This window comes from Solanum dulcamara, chromosome 8, assembly GCF_947179165.1.
Source record: "Solanum dulcamara chromosome 8, daSolDulc1.2, whole genome shotgun sequence".
NCBI lineage: Eukaryota > Viridiplantae > Streptophyta > Magnoliopsida > Solanales > Solanaceae > Solanum > Solanum dulcamara.
This window is the reverse complement of record NC_077244.1, coordinates 2,366,205-2,382,409: the sequence shown is the minus strand read 5'-3', so window position 1 is coordinate 2,382,409 and position 16,205 is coordinate 2,366,205. Positions and strand designations below refer to the sequence as shown.

Below are 16,205 nucleotides of genomic sequence, written 5' to 3'. Positions count from 1 at the left end.
AAGAAAAAAGGTTTAAAGTGAGTAAGAAATTAAAATAAATATTTTACATAAAAAGAAATAAAAAATAATTATATATATATAAGTTTTAATATCAATAATTATGTGTATTAGCTAATTATAAAATTACAAATTAAAAAAGATATGTGTCCAATTTTTACTCATCACTTGTATTTAAGAGAGAGTGCACACTTTTTATGTCACGTCAGCTTTTAGGATATATTAGTTCTATTTTAAAATAGCTTATAGAGGTAATAAAATCCTAGTTAAGGTAAGGTATATCGCTGAGATTTCGATCAGAATTTAATTGTTACACATGCATTATCCCAAAGTAAACACATAAATAATTTATTTTTATCCAACTATTATATGATCCTTGTTTAATAATTCTATTTTATTTTTTATCTTATTTTTATAGTAGTCTTATTATCTATCCTTTTTTGGATAGATTTTTTCTTCAAATTTATGTGCTATATTAGGTAACTACGGGAGATACAATTTTCAAATATTATATTTATTAAAATAATACAATATGATGTAATACAATATGTTATGAAACAATATGTAACAACAATCAAAACAGATTAGTTTTAAAAATTGTGAAATACTTTTCTCTAGAAAAACAAGTAGTATCCTCTCAACCCTCCAACACCCTCATCCTCATCTCCACACCGGTATCTCCCATCCTTGTCACTCTATAATCCATCTTCCATAATATTTGTCTAGATTATTGTAGACAATAAAATTTGTGTCGAGAAAATAATAATTAAGACCGAAAAATATCACAATAAATGTGGTATTTAATTTTTGAATATGAGTGTTACAATCTCTTTGAATCCTCTGATTCGACTTTTCGAATATAAATTCAAGTGCTTTTGAGCTTGATCTTGAATTTGGTTGAACTTGATGGATTTGATCTTGACTTGTTATTTCAATTCAAGGGCTTTTGGGCTTGTTCTTGAATCTTGAGGTCTTGATTTTAATTTGTTGATTTGATGAACTTGAACTTCACTTGTTCTTGAACTTGATGATCTTGATCTTCACTTGTTCTTGAATTCAAGGGCTTTTGGGCTTGTTCTTGATGAAAGTGTGAGAAAGAGTAGTGGAGATGAGGGTTAGGAGAGGCGTGTCTATTTTAGAGAACTAGTTCGGATTTATGCTGGAACGCTCAACTACAGAAGCCATCTATCTTATGAGGAGACTGGTGGAGCAGTATAGGGAGGGGAAGAGGGACTTGCATATGGTATTCATCGATCTAGAAAAGGCTTACGATAAAGTTCCACGAAAGATACTATGGAGATGTTTGAAGGCTAATGGTGTACCTGTGACGTACATTAGGGTGATCAAGGACATGTATAAGTGTGCCAAAACAAGGGTAAGGATAGTAGGAGGGGACTCAGAGCACTTCCCAGTTGTAATGGGGTCGCATCAAGGATCAGCCCTTAGTCCATTTTTATTTTCCTTGGTGATAGATGGATTGACGCGATAAATTCAAGGTGAGGTGCCATGGTGTATGCATTTCATGGACGACATAGTTCTGATCGATGAGACTTGTAGCGGAGTTAACGTTAGGCTGAAGGATTGGAGACATACCTTGGAGTCTAAAAAGTTTAAGCTGAGTAGGACCAAGACAGAGTATTTAGAGTACAAGTTCAGTGAGACACCTCAGGAGTTTGACACAGAAGTTAGGCTTGGTAACCAGGTCATCCAAAAGAAAAGTAGTTTCAAGTACCTTGGGTCTATCATGCAAGGCAACGGGGAGATTGACAAGGATGTCACAAATCGTATTGGGGCAGAGTGGATGAAATGGAGGCTCGCTTCCGGTGTACTATGTGACAAGAATGTGCCACCAAAACTTAAGTGCAAGTTCTACAAAGTGGTGGTTAGACCGGCTATGGAGCAGAGTATTGGCCAGTTAAGTTCTCTCGCATTCAAAAGATAAAAGTAGCCAAAATGAGAATGTTGAGATGGATGTGTGGGCATATGTAACATCCCCTAAAAACGTTGTATACGATGTTTCAATTCTCGCCTAAACATGATATAGCCTCTGTATTTTGGGCATAACTTTTCATAGGAATATTCAAATTAGGTGATTCAAATTTCTAAGTAACCACAAGATCATTACCTACAACTTTTATGAAGACCATATTTTAAGGTTCGGAGGTTAATTAGGTCAAATAAATTATATTTTGTAAGGTAGGATGCTGTGACGGAAAGGAGTATTTATAGAAGAAAAATCATATCTCACTGTAGGTTTATCCAAATTGGTTTATTCTTGAACGATATGAAACTAGACTTCCATATCTACAATTCTTATGAAGACACTAAATCCTAATAAGGAATTTATCTTATTCAAACGCAGCTCCGAAAAAGAATATTCTGTCAAGGATAACTCATTTCACCTACCATAGAAAGATCTAGATACATTTGACATCACTCATGACATAAATTGTCCTCCATTTAACATCATCCATGACATCAATATATTTTATTAAATTTTCAAATTTTTCTTTATAATTATTTTATTTATTGTTAGATCCCTCTTTCCCACCTATAAATACCCACCTTATTTCCTCATTTTATTCATCAAGCTTTCTCAAGCAAATCTTCTCTCTATACACTTCTTTACATATTCTCAAATATAGTTTTAGTTCTTAGTAGTGAAGAAATACTATTCCGATAATTCATATACTCCGTATAGTACATAAAACATTCCGGCAAGGAGAGAAGCTAGGACTCAAGAGTGTTCATTAAGTCTTTCGGTACCAACTAAAGCTTCGAATTCCAGGTATGTAAGGCTTCAATGAGAGTATTCCTTCCACTCTCATGCCTAAATTATTTTGATTATATAATAAATTATGTTTATCTTCTTTAAGCTCTACTCTAAGTTATGTGGTGTTTATCCATGGGTTCTTCCACCCATGTAGTCCAAAAACTCTTTCAATTAAGTCTCTTGATTTCAAGTAATATTTTTGTTATGGTAATTTTTATTTTTACTTAATAGTATGAATCATGGTTAAACTAATGATTATTGTTCTATTTTGATACAACATAATTTTATATGTATGAATTGATGGATTGCAAGTAATTTATTTATTTATATCTTTAAAGGTTCTTGAAATTCATGGTGGGTTGTTTAAATCATGATATTTAATTAATGAATTTCAAAATATTTATGCATATTATTTACATACATGTTTACAAGTTTAAGTGATTTGTACCCACCTAATTTTACTATATCTTCAATGAAGTTTGACTTAAAAACTTTGACTCCAAATGAATGTTTATGAAAGTAATGTCTATAATAAAAAAGGGAGTCTTATGAAATGAAATAATGATGAAATAATATGAATGACATATTCTTTATGCAATAAGGACAATTCTTGCATATTTGAATTATCAAAGGTTTTAATGAGCTATTCTACCGAATATGATATTTTGAATTATCAAGCTATATACTATGACTATTTTGAAGTATTAAACTATTCCGTGGGATTGACTTAGCACCGAATAAGTCATTAAGGTGGGATTCGGTAAGGAAATCCTAGTAGCAACCCCTTGTCTCATTAACTATATGCCAACATAGGAGCCCTTGTAGGCTTAGGCTAATGGATCCATAAATAGCCCTTAAAGTTAAAGTTAAAGAAATGAATGAAGTTGACGGAGTTCTACCTGGCAAGTAGTCTCCCCGGCCAACGTAGGGAGTTATGTTGGATTCCATGTAATAGCTCGCATGGTCTTAAATGTCGGTTATGGTTAATTTCCCACAAAATGAATGTTTTAAAGGATATCTATATGATTTATTATGCATACATTAAATTATGTTCCATATTACATAAATGTTTTAATGTTTCCTCAATGTTCATGCATCCTTACATACTTAGTACATTCAAAGTACTAACGCATACTCTTTTGCCTACATGATATCATCATGTAGGGATTAGTGCTCCTCCTCGTTCTCCTCCACGTGGCTAGTTGATATTCCATTGAAGACTACTTTTGGTGAGTTTTCATGTTCCGGGAACAATACTCCTTTATCTTTCTAGTTTATAATATGTTAAGATATTTTACTATGGCATTTCTTCTATTATGATTGAGGGTGAGCTAGGGACTTGTCTTAGCCCCGTTAAATCTAATAGTTAGAGGTATTGTTGAACATATGTAAGTTGAGGATTTATTATTATGATTTCCGCTTGTTTATTTATCATCATTACCTATGAAAGGCTAAAAGAATGCTAAGAGGCTTGTTTGAGGTACTTTCGAGTTCCTCATTCGCCATGTCACGTCTAGGCCCTAGTCTTGGGTCGTGACAGCATACCAGGAGTGACAGGATTAGAAATGAGCCTATTCAGGACAAGGTAGGAATGACCTCGATGGAAGACAAGATGCGGAAAATGCGACTGAGATGGTTTGGGCGTGTGAAAAGGAGAGACACAAATGTCCTAGTGCAGAGGTGTGAGAGGTTGGCCATAGATGGTTTTAGAAGAGGTAGAATTAGGCCGAAGAAATATTAGAGAGAGGTGATTAGACAGGATATGACGCAGTTACAACTTAACGAGGACATGACCGTAGATAGGAAGGAGTGGAGGACCTATATTAGGATAGAAAGCTAGTACATAATATCATTATTCTTCCGTATTAGTAGGCGCATTAGCGCACTATAATTTCTTATGCTCTTACTTCTGTTATTATCTCTCTATTACTTTTTGTACTTTGATTACTCTATTTTATTTGTGTCATTTTCGTTATTTGCGTTATTCGTTATTTGCTTTCCCATATCTCTTTGAACTTCTTAGACTTATTTGACATCTTTTTATGCTTCTTCTGAGCTGAGGGTCTCTCGAAAACAGCCGTCCTACCTTGATAGGAGTAAGGTCTGCGTATACTTTACCCTCCCAGACTCCACGTTGTGGGATTTCACTAGGTTGTTGTTGTTGGGCTTGTTCTTGAATTTGGTGGTTTTGATCTTGACTTGTTCTTGAATTTAAGGGTTTTGGGGCTTGTTCTTGAATCTGGTGGTCTTGATCTTGAGTTGTTCTTGAACTTGATGAACTTGATCTTGAATTCTTGAACTTATAGCTTGTAGAAAAATTTGCGGTGTTTGATCCACGAGCCCTCTCTGGCTTCCTGTTAGAATTTTGATGTGATTTATAAATTACGAGGATCCCTATTTATAGTTATGGAATAAAAGAGTTGTGATAAGAACAAGTTTTCCTCTGACCAATCAAATTTAAGTGTCATGACATATTGAGCTTTAGCGAATCTGGCATGATCCTATTGGCTTGTTTGTTTGACTTGGCATGACACGTCACTTGACACGTGACACCCAGAATGAGCCTCTAAGATGAGATAATATTGGGCTCATCAAAGTGGGCTCATCATTTGTAGCCCAAATTAATGGACTAGTCCAATAGAATTGGACTTTAATTAAATTCATAATTATTGGACTTAAATAATTAACCCAATTATGTTAATTCATAGTATTTATTTGAATTAATATATCTTAAATTTAATATAATTCAAAATTATTTATAAATTTATATTTAATAAATTTTAAATAATAACAATTATCTTTTATATACAAATATTTTTTATAAACATTTTCTGATAGTGTATTATATTTAGTTATGAATTATAATTTGCTTATTTTTTAAGATAATAAAAATAATTTTTACAAATTGTGAAACTTTCATGTATATTTGAAAAAAAAATACTATAATTTTTTAGATTCACATGGCATGTCTAAATAAAAGTTCAAACTTTAATCTAATTATGTCCAAATGTTGACGTAGTAGCACCAAAGAGGAAGAGACACGTGGTTTCATTTATCACTTATTGCTTGCGTCTACGTGTATTATTAATATATATAATATAATATATATTTTGTGACTCGGAGGTCACGGATTCAAGTCCTGAAAAAGCCTCTGATAGAAATGTAAGGTAAGGCTGCGTATAATAGAACCTTGTGGTTAAGTCTTTTTCCGGACCCTGCATATACCGGAATCATTAGTGCATCGGACTGCCTTTTTTTTGTTCCACTACTTTATTTTGTTTTTGCTATAATATATGTTTTCATAACTTCTTCAGCTATAAGTTAATATTACTGTGAAATGATTTTAAAAAATACAAGGCAACAAAATGTAGAGAAAGAAATTAGGGGGAGAGATAAATTTTATTTTTCTTAAAATTGATGTACGGATAAACTGATTTAGTTTATTATTTATAAAAGAAACTAAATCATTACAATTATTGTAAATAGTTGTTGTAAGACTTTCAGGAGCGGTTACTTTAAGCTACTTGCTTGATTACTTGTCTTTTCAACAAATTGTAAAAGTTATACATGAGATCGTTTGATATATATGTGGATTAAATTATTTGAAATTATAATTTCTGCATAATTTATCTTAATAGATAAAATATTTCAGAATTAAGTTCGTGATAAAATTTATATTATATTTGATCGACGATATAATTTTTTTAATCAAACATTAATTTCTTACCAACCAAACAAATATCTTTTTATTATTGATTAAACACAAGCTACTATTTTCTAAATATTTCTCTAAAGAGTAAATTTTGACAAAAGCAAATCTCAAAATAACCACATTTAAAAATCTTTTGTGAGAAAGGGATATTTAACTAATAGAATTTGCGTTGCGTGTATTGTGAAGTGAAGGGATGGTATTTTTTTTCTATAATTAATATTTATATTAAAATTTGATTAAATTTAATTTATACACTACAAATCTATATTTAGGGATGACTGCTAACAAAATCTTTTTCATTGCTAAAAATTCAAATTCCCGAAATTTTTGATTAACGGTAAAAACTTAAAATATAAGAATTGTTTATTTATAGCCCTCGTGTAACACGAAACAGCCCTTTTCTTAGGGAAAGTCAACTGGTCCTCGAATTTTTTTAATTATCTTTTTCTCCAATAAATGAATATTTAAATCATTTTTCTTGAAGAAAGTAATCGGATCTGGTTGGTTTTTTTTAAAAGGTCATATTTAAATGTTATATGAATCTTCACATAACCCAAAATATTCTTTTTGAGGATTATTAACAATTTTATTCATCAAGTTAAGATGATGAATAAATTATAAGAGTAAGATCTATATATACCATCTTTTTTATAACTTAATTGTGAAATCTCATTAAATATGTTGTTGTTGTTGAACTTGGAGAGCTCAGCATGCCTTACCCACATAGATAGAAGTAAAATATGTGTATACTCACTCTCCCCTCGACTCCACTTATCCACTTATGGGATCTCACCGAATATGATGTTAAACTTGGAGAGCTCAACAAAGCGATACTCTTTAATAAAAGTCTTGAGAGTTTCCTTGTCTTAGGAATAAGACCTGCATACATGCACCTTTTTCAGAATTCACTTGTGAAATCTCACTGAGTATATTATTATTGAACTTGGAGAGCTCAACTTGCCTACCCCACAAAGATAGACATAAGATATGTGTACACCCACCCTCCCCACGACTCCACTTATGGAATCTCACGGAGTATGATGTTATTGAACTTGGAGAGCTCAACTAAGTGACACTCTTTAATAAAAGTCGCGAGAGTTTCCTTGTCTTAGGAACTTTTCAAGGCTTTGAACCATATTTTGGCTTGTGATCAATCCATAGATATCGATAGAAAATAAATAGGCGCTCGAAAACAAGTACATGTTCGAGAATCATTAAACAACTCCTTGTGTGGTTAGATATAAAAACCAACAACAATCAACACACTTTATATTTTTCATAATGCTTTTTCATGCTAAGTACAATTAAGCTACATAAAGTAGGCGTTTCCTCGTACAATTCTTCAGATGAGCTGCAAACATCTTTACCTACACCCTACAATCGCGTTTCCCCGACCATCTCTTCATATAATTTCTCAAACTAAATGTTCGTTCATCGCCAGACCAACAAACAGTAATGTAGATTTTGACCTACTTCAAGCAACACAGATGATGGTATGGCAGAAATATGGAAGACGTCCGCTAATCATACCGTTGACGTCTGGGATCTAGGGGGCAAGAAAGACTCCCACCACCCGGATTCATACTTCGGGTATGGTGCTGTCCATTTTTCCGGCTTTTCAAATTCAAGACTAACAGGAGTACATGCCAAAGCTTCTTCTATACTGTCAGCCTCGTAGCTCTCCTGTAAAACTCTGTCTAGCCTCAATTTCATGAACCTGCAAGTTTTTCGAAAAATAGATCAGGAGAAATATAGACAATGTGCAACTTTACCCTCCGTTATACTTTGGGGTCATTCATACCCTTGCTGCTAGCAAATCTTCTCGGAGTTGTCCTTGTCTTTAAAATCACCCAACATTATACTTAAGGTTGAAGTTTCGTCAGGGTCAAGGGCAAGTACGAGATGATTTACTAACGTTGAAGATATGAATGACCGTAAAGTATACCAAATGGTAAAGTTAAGATATCTCATATAGTATAGGGGTATTTTTGACCTCTTTCACGTGATTATAACTAGCTTATTAAGGACTAAAATCTTTTCTATGATGCATACAGACAGAAAAATAGAGTAGTTTAGCGTCCCGATTATTTAACAATGACAGCTCCTTACGTGATCCATGGGCCATTCGTTGAAACAAGTGCTACAGCGGGTCTCTTCAGTCTCTTGGTGATATTAGGGAACTTATCCAAGAACTTGGGCTCAACTACAAGCCAGAAATCTGGTTCTTTGTTGCGCTCTTCATAGAGGCGACGACGCTCAAACATTTGCTCCTGGAAATGCTCCTCTTCATCCAGCATAAATTTGGCATTTGCAACAAGAAAATAGTACTTCTTCCTTTCCGTCTCTTGCTGTATATGCAACAGAATACCCGCGTCAACATTCCTAACATTGAACTAAAGCAAAATGGCACCAAATAGGGAGTTATCTAAAATTTGTCTTTTCCTTTTCGATGAAATGACCTGTCACAGACGACCAACATATACATTCATAGGCAAGTGAGAGTAGGACTAATAAAAGAAAATGAACTACATATTCTGATCCTCTAATAGATGGTTATTGTAACTTCAGACTATTCATCAAAACCGTCACTTCGACCTCCTCATGGCACTAATATCCATACTGCTAAACGAAAATGAACTCAGTTTTGATAAGAGAAGAGCTAGTGCAATCACTCAATCAACACAATCAGCCACGGCTCAATCAAATCAGTCGGGCTTTGCTGTATGAATTCTATATAACATTCTGCATTTAGTTCTATTTCATACTATACTACATAATTTGCTTTTAATGGCAAATTACAGGCTTTGCCAATCTCTCATTTAACCCTACAAGGGTAACTAGTTTAATTACAACTAGTTGGTAGTGCTGCCTATCAGGGATAGAGCTATAGTGTAAGAAGAGAATTCAGAAGAACCCGCTAGTTTTAGTTTAAGCCTCGTATTTGTCTTAAGAGATTCATCTAAGATGTTCAAATTATTACTCCCTCTGTCCCCAAATACTTGTTATGTTTTGCTTTTCGAGAGTCAAAGCACATAAACTTTGATCAATATTATAAGATATATTTTTTCACCACGTTAATATGAGGAGAACTACAACTTATAGTACTTTTCATATAGTTTTCAAACATATAATTTTAAAAATATTAAACTAATCAATTCAATTTAGCTCCAAAAATTAGTCAAATTGATTGTTGAGAAGCGAAACATGATAAGTATTTTGGGATAGAGGAAGTAATTAGAGCCCAATAACTCAAAAAGTCTAAAATTCCAAACCAAACATCAAAACCTTGCTGTGTCATGTTTGCCTTTATGGATCCTTCACTACTAACATGTTTTGCTCTTAGCCTACATTTGCTTGCGAGAGACTTTTGATCTTTCAAGACAAACAAAGCACTAGCGCAACCTGAGAGTTTCACATTCAAGTTTACACAAAGCATAGAAATTGAGAGAGTAAAATAAGACTATAGCTTTAACGTGGAACATAAATTTATGCATCAGAATTCACTAAAATTGCAACAAAGATTAGATATGAACCCATAATTTTAAGGCATAATACATAAACAAACATTTTAACTTACATCAACTTACAACTAAACAATCCAACTTTGAATATGCACATCTAGATACCTCAACTCGTCTCCAGTGTGACAGTTGAACATTCCAACTTACCAAATAATCATTCAAGACACCTTCAAAATTTATGTGTTCACATCAATGCTGAGTGTCTACGAGACACAAGGGGGACAAATTGGAGCTGCTTTGTCAAACGCTCAAGCTAAAGGCAACTCAAATCAAGTTCCAAGTTGAGTGCATGCTCAAAGTTGGAATGCTAACTTACCAGCCGAGAAGTTTGAGTGTTTGTTTATGTATTATATCTAACTTTAAAGTTATTGAAGGTTTAACGCAGAGAACCTTAAAATTGAACCCAAAAAGCTTAAATACTGGATCCGCCTTTGCTAACACCACAAAATTAAAGAGCATTTCGGTACATCCTACTTTTAATTTCTCAAACTCATTGCCAAATAAAAACCAGACAAATAAATTGAAACAAAGAGATTATATAAAAAAGAAAAAGGGAGGGGGGGGGGGGTAATGAGCAAAACCTTTTCAGCAGGATCAGAAGAATCAACAGCAGCAACAGCCCTCTTAGTGGGTCTACTTAATTTCCAGCTGCATTTGTTGAAAAGAGTGTTGTTGGGTGATTGGGAAAATTGATTACCATGTAAAAGTAGAGAAGTTTTATGAGTAAAATGGGTTGGAAAATTCACTGAGGAAGGACAAAATGAAGCAAGATTCAGAGCTGTTGAAGCTGACATTGTTAACAAGAATGGCTTGCCAGATTTTCTCTATCTTTAGGAATGGCGAGAGAGAAAGAAAGAGATGTGAGAAATACACCAACCTTATCCTACCTTTTTCTTTCCTCAAATTAGATAAAATGACAAAAAATGGTCCTCCTGGGATTTTTATGGGTAAAAAGTAAAAACCAATGCCAATTAATTTTATTTGGGTTTGATTTTGATTTATTAAAAGAAAAATCGAAGAAATAATAACATCAAATCAAAAAATTATATATATATATATATATATATTTTATAATTATATATACATATTATATTAATTTTTTTATGAACAATATTAAATATTTGATATATTTTTTTAACCAATATTTACTTATGAAAGCGAAAAAGCTAAAAACAAAATGTATTCTGAACTTTTTCTATGGGCAAATTGTGTAAAATGTTTGCCTATTTACTTATTAATATTTAGCTCAATTTATTTAAATGCTCCAAAATTGGTCATTTTGACCTATTTTCCCCCCAAAAAATGGTAGAGTTGCATCTTCTTCCCCCTTCGTAATCTTCTTCTTCCTCCTCTTTCTTCGTCTTCTTCTGCTACTGTCGCTTCGTCCTTCTTCTTTAAAACTTAACGTACCGCAAACGTAAACTAATTCAAGGAAATTATATATCAAAAAATTCTAAACATCGAGAAAATTTGATATCTAAAATTTGAGAATGTCTAGAGAAGATTTTGAGTTAGTCAGAATTTAATAGTCAATATATACTTCATGTATAATTAAAGTATATTCAACTTTTTGAGTGTATCATAATGCATAGTCAGTGTATAATTTATGTATATGTAAGCTATATTCAGTTTTTTAAGTGTACAATAATATATAGTTAATATATACTTTTTACGACTTTTGGCTATTTTCCATATAAATAAAACATGACTATATTTATTGTAAACTAATTATTTTATTATATATATTTAAAATTCTCCCTAAAAGTGATTATTTACCCATTATGTCCGCAATTAATAGAAAATATAGTCCAATACATCAAATAATGCTACTTATTGTTAGGAGGATAAGCCAAGGAGAGAATGATGATCTATAGATTTTCCATCTATATCCAATCCCAACGAGAATAGAAGCAAGTCGCTTTGAGAATTCGCCCATTGCGAGATCCATTTTTAGGGCACTACCAATAGAATTTTTTCCATTTTCGGGACTCAAACACAAAACTTCTGATAAAAAGGTGAAGGAATCCCAACCATCTCATCACAACAAGATTTTTTTTTTCCAATTATATGTTTGTAGTGCTTTAGTTTTTCAATTGTCCGAGTATAGTCCCTTTGTCAAATCTATTTTAAGGCCAAACCCATCGGTGACCCCTTAAAGTTGAAACCAACTTTCACTTAGACACCTAAACCAAGAGATATTCATTTTAGACACCTAATGTAAGGGTCTGATGTGTCATTTTGACACTTTTTAAACAGCTGGCCCCTCGCGTGTTTTGCACTTACCTAAGGCGTGTAGAAGCTGTTTTTTCATCTAATGTGGCACCAAACAAGGCCTATAACAGTCATATCTCTCTTATCTATATATGTATGCCTCTTCTTCTTCATTTTTGCCCTAATTTCTTAGATTGTTTCTCTGATTTGGAAAAAGAAAAAGGCAAAAATCAGTTCTCTCTTCTTCTTTGTTTTTCTCTCTTTCATGTCTAATTTCTTAGATTGTTTCTCTGATTTGAAAAATGAAAAAGGCAAAAATTAGTTCTCTCTTCTTCTTTATTTTTCTCTCTTTCATGTCACTCTTCTCCTACACTTCCATGTCGAGCTTCTCTAACTCTTCCATGGCCTCTTTGGATGAATGTCGATATTGTAAATGTGGTAATGAAGCACTATTAAAGACTTCTTGGACCCAATAAATTCAGGGCGTAGATTTTTTACTTGTAAACTTTCAAAGGTAAATCAATTCTTTATGTTAATATTTTTACTCATATATTGCAACTTTTATTCAATGTGAATCTTGAAGCTCCATTTATTTTCTGCAAGTACAACAAAAGAGGAATAAGTATTTTCTGTTAATTGTGGGCTTTTAATTTTTTTTCTGTTTGATTTTATAGAAAATGGGTGGCTGTGATTTTTTTTATTGGGATGAAGATCGACACCCTCTTCAAGCAAATAAGGTGATTTGGGGTTTGTTGAAGAAAGTCAAGGCTTTTGATGAAAAAATAAATCGAGCAAGAAATATATTTATTGCTGGTGTGATCGCTACTGGCTTGGTAGTGTTTGAAATATGGAGATTGAAGCCTAATTGTTAAAATGTGTTGTGTTTTTGCTGTAAAATTGTTTATATTTTGGATAGGTGGTGGTGCAGTATTATTTTGATGTTGTTGTTGCTATAAAGTTGATGTAAAGTTAATGTAAGGGTCTGATGTTGTTGTTGCTGTGAAGAAATAATCTTCATGTTGTTGAGGTTGCTGTAAATTTCTAGCTAGGCCACATTTGTATGTATTTTGATGTTATTGTTGTATACAATTCACAATTCACATCTTGTTGAAGTGAATACATATTTCACTTGTTAAAATTTCAAAATACCTGCACAATGTAATTTAAAAACAGTGGACTGGTTAATGCTAACAAAAAAATAGAGACTTCATAAATTTAATACTAAAAACATTTAACAATAGCACAATGTAACTACAAAAACATAATCCACAATGAACTCAAAGTTAACATTATGCTAAATACCACGATCAGTGGACTGGTTTAACAAGGTTACAATCCTCAAAAAACGTTACACTTTATGTTAAGCTGTTAAGCAATTCGCAATTAGTATTCAAAACTTCAAGCTGCTGTTACTTCTTCTTTTTGTTTGCCATTTGCTGCAACTGGTTGGTATTGACATCATCTCTATTTTTCCATCTCAAGCCTCTAGGCTTCAAACCAAGGTCTATGCCTGTTGAACTTGCATCCTTAAAATTTGAACCCGTTGGTAGAATCCTTTGACTTGAAGTCCCTGGCTGTTTTTACAAAAAAAAGAGAAACCAAAATTAGTAAGTAAGCTGCAATACCAAAGATTAGTATGTAACTAAAGGAGAAAAAAAACATACATTGAGTATTTGGGTTCCACTTGGACTTGTGAATATGCCAAATCCAACATTACTTGATCCACCATATGATGTCTTCTTTGTCCCCCCTCTTACAGAGTCTTCTTCAGTTGCTGCAACTCCTTTTTTTTGTCCAATAGTCTCTTTTCTCCTCCGAGGTAGTTGACTTGTTATTTCTCTTGTAAAAGGAATACTTGTATCCACATATGATGGTGATTGGCTTGAGCTTGTATCATTCACCCTCTTAACTCTACTTGTATCAACACAAACTATTGTTGAAGAAGCATGCTTGCTTGATGTAGTTGATGCAGGTTGGCTGAATGTTGTTGGTTCAGCTTGCAGAGTCTTTTTTGGTTCAGGTTGACTGAAGTTTTTTGGTTTAAGTTGGCTACTTCCTTGTGACCTTTGACCAGTAAATTGTGAATTATGGGTAACTGATTCTGAACTTTGACCAGCAACCTGAATATTTAACCACAAAATATATGTTCATTAAAAATTCAACAAGTGATTAAAAAAGACACAAGCAAGTATAAATTATATTACCTTGCAATATCTCTTGTTATTACCTTATTGTTTACACATGGAACAAGTCTGTTTCACCCCTTGTTTGAAAATTTTTTCATACTTCTTTCTTGGTTCATCTTTGCCCTTTCTTCTATTTTTTGCAGGTCTGCTAGGTTTTGGTTTAGGTTCAGGAGGTTCAATTCTTGGATTGTTAGTTTCAGGCCATATCTTCATATTTGGAATTGGTTGGATGAAATGACTATAAGCCTTTAAGAAGGTATCCTTCTTATACCAATGCTCCACAAGAGGTTCAGGCTCATGTTCTATGTGGCACAAAACAACAATAGCATGTTGGCATGGAATGCTTCTCAGTTTCCTAGTTCTACAACTACAAACTCTATCAGCCAAGTTAACTGTATGCCTGTACTTCCCTTATCCAATCTCAAACCCAACATCAACATTCTAAAGCACCTTGCATGTCCTAGACTTGTCCTTATTCTCCTCTAAGATAAGTCTAGCCAGAGGTACAATATCAGATATCCAGGTATTGGCAAACTTAATCATGTCCACAGTTCTTGTCATTATCTTTCTCCTAATTTCCTCCAACATGGTTATTATAGATTTGTGTCTACATGATATGATCCATGAGTTAAAGGTCTCACACATGTTATTTTCAACTACATCACATTTGGAATGCTCTTGAAAGAATGCCCTAACCCATGACACCTTTGGATAATGCAATAAGTCGGCACAAATATCCTTAACAAGTTTTCTCATTTTATGAAGCTCATCCTTGAACTTCACTTCAAAACTTGACTTTGAACATCTCCAGAATTGTTTTCTCCTTTCCTCTCCTTTCCAGGTTTGATTCCAATTAGACCAAATGTGTCTAGCACACATTCTAACTTCAGCATTTGGTAGCAGTTCAGCAACTGCTGCATGAAAACCTGCAAAGAAAACAAAATACAATTCAATACTTAATAGATAATCTAATAGCTTTAGCAAATGTAATATGTAATTACCTTTTGCATATCTACCATCATAGTAAGACCATGTCCAGTACCCAACTGCAGGTCCTCTTTCAAGTAATTGATAAATAAACTCCAACTATGCTTAGTTTCCTTATCTACAACTGCCCAGGCTATAGGAAACATCTGATTGTTTCTATTCTTGCCAACTACTACTAGAAGTTCACCCTTGTAAGCACCTTTTAAGAAACATCTATCAAATCCTATTATTCTTCTACATCCTTCCTTCCACCCTCTTTTCAATGCATCCAAGCACGCATAGAAGTATATAAACAAATTCTTTCCTGGTGCAGTTTCTCCATCCATTCTTAAAAAAATAGAACTACTAGGATTGGTCTATATTATAACCTCAACATAATCACATAATCTTGCAAATTCCATATTTCAGTCACCATGGATTCTCTAAGAATCATTAGCTTTGCCTTGTAACAGATGGTCCTACCCACATATAATCCTAACTTCTCCCTGCACAATTCTTGTATTTTCCAAATCTTTATGGATGATTGTTTAGTTATTTCATCCCTAAATTTGTTTGCTAGGAATTTACTTGTACACATTTTGTTCTTATTTGATGGAGAACACTTATGTATAAGATGGTAGTTCTTGATCAAAAAGTTACCAGAATCTCTATCAGTTGCACCATAACACAACTATTTGTATTTTTCTTTGAATTTACATTTAGCCCTCACTCTATGAATTTCATTAGGCCTTAACTTAATCTGATAATTATTTTTTACTGCATAATTTGCCAAAGCCTTTCTAAATTGTTTAGCATTTTCAAAAATCAATCCAAGTTCA

The 16,205-nt window shown here is 33.2% G+C and overlaps 1 protein-coding gene across 1 annotated transcript; it reads right to left on the bottom strand.

Annotated features, from left to right (window-relative positions):
* Nucleotides 1–7,716: 7,716 nt before the first annotated feature.
* On the bottom strand, nt 7,717–10,915 carry LOC129900924 (uncharacterized). Its single transcript, XM_055976005.1, has 3 exons — nt 10,585–10,915; nt 8,592–8,830; nt 7,717–8,199 (listed from the first exon to the last, which is right to left on the bottom strand). Exons 1-3 carry the CDS (start codon nt 10,795–10,797, stop codon nt 8,007–8,009), a joined length of 645 nt encoding a protein of 214 aa, XP_055831980.1. The 5' UTR covers nt 10,798–10,915; the 3' UTR covers nt 7,717–8,006.
* Between the last annotated feature and the right edge of the window lie 5,290 nt (nt 10,916–16,205).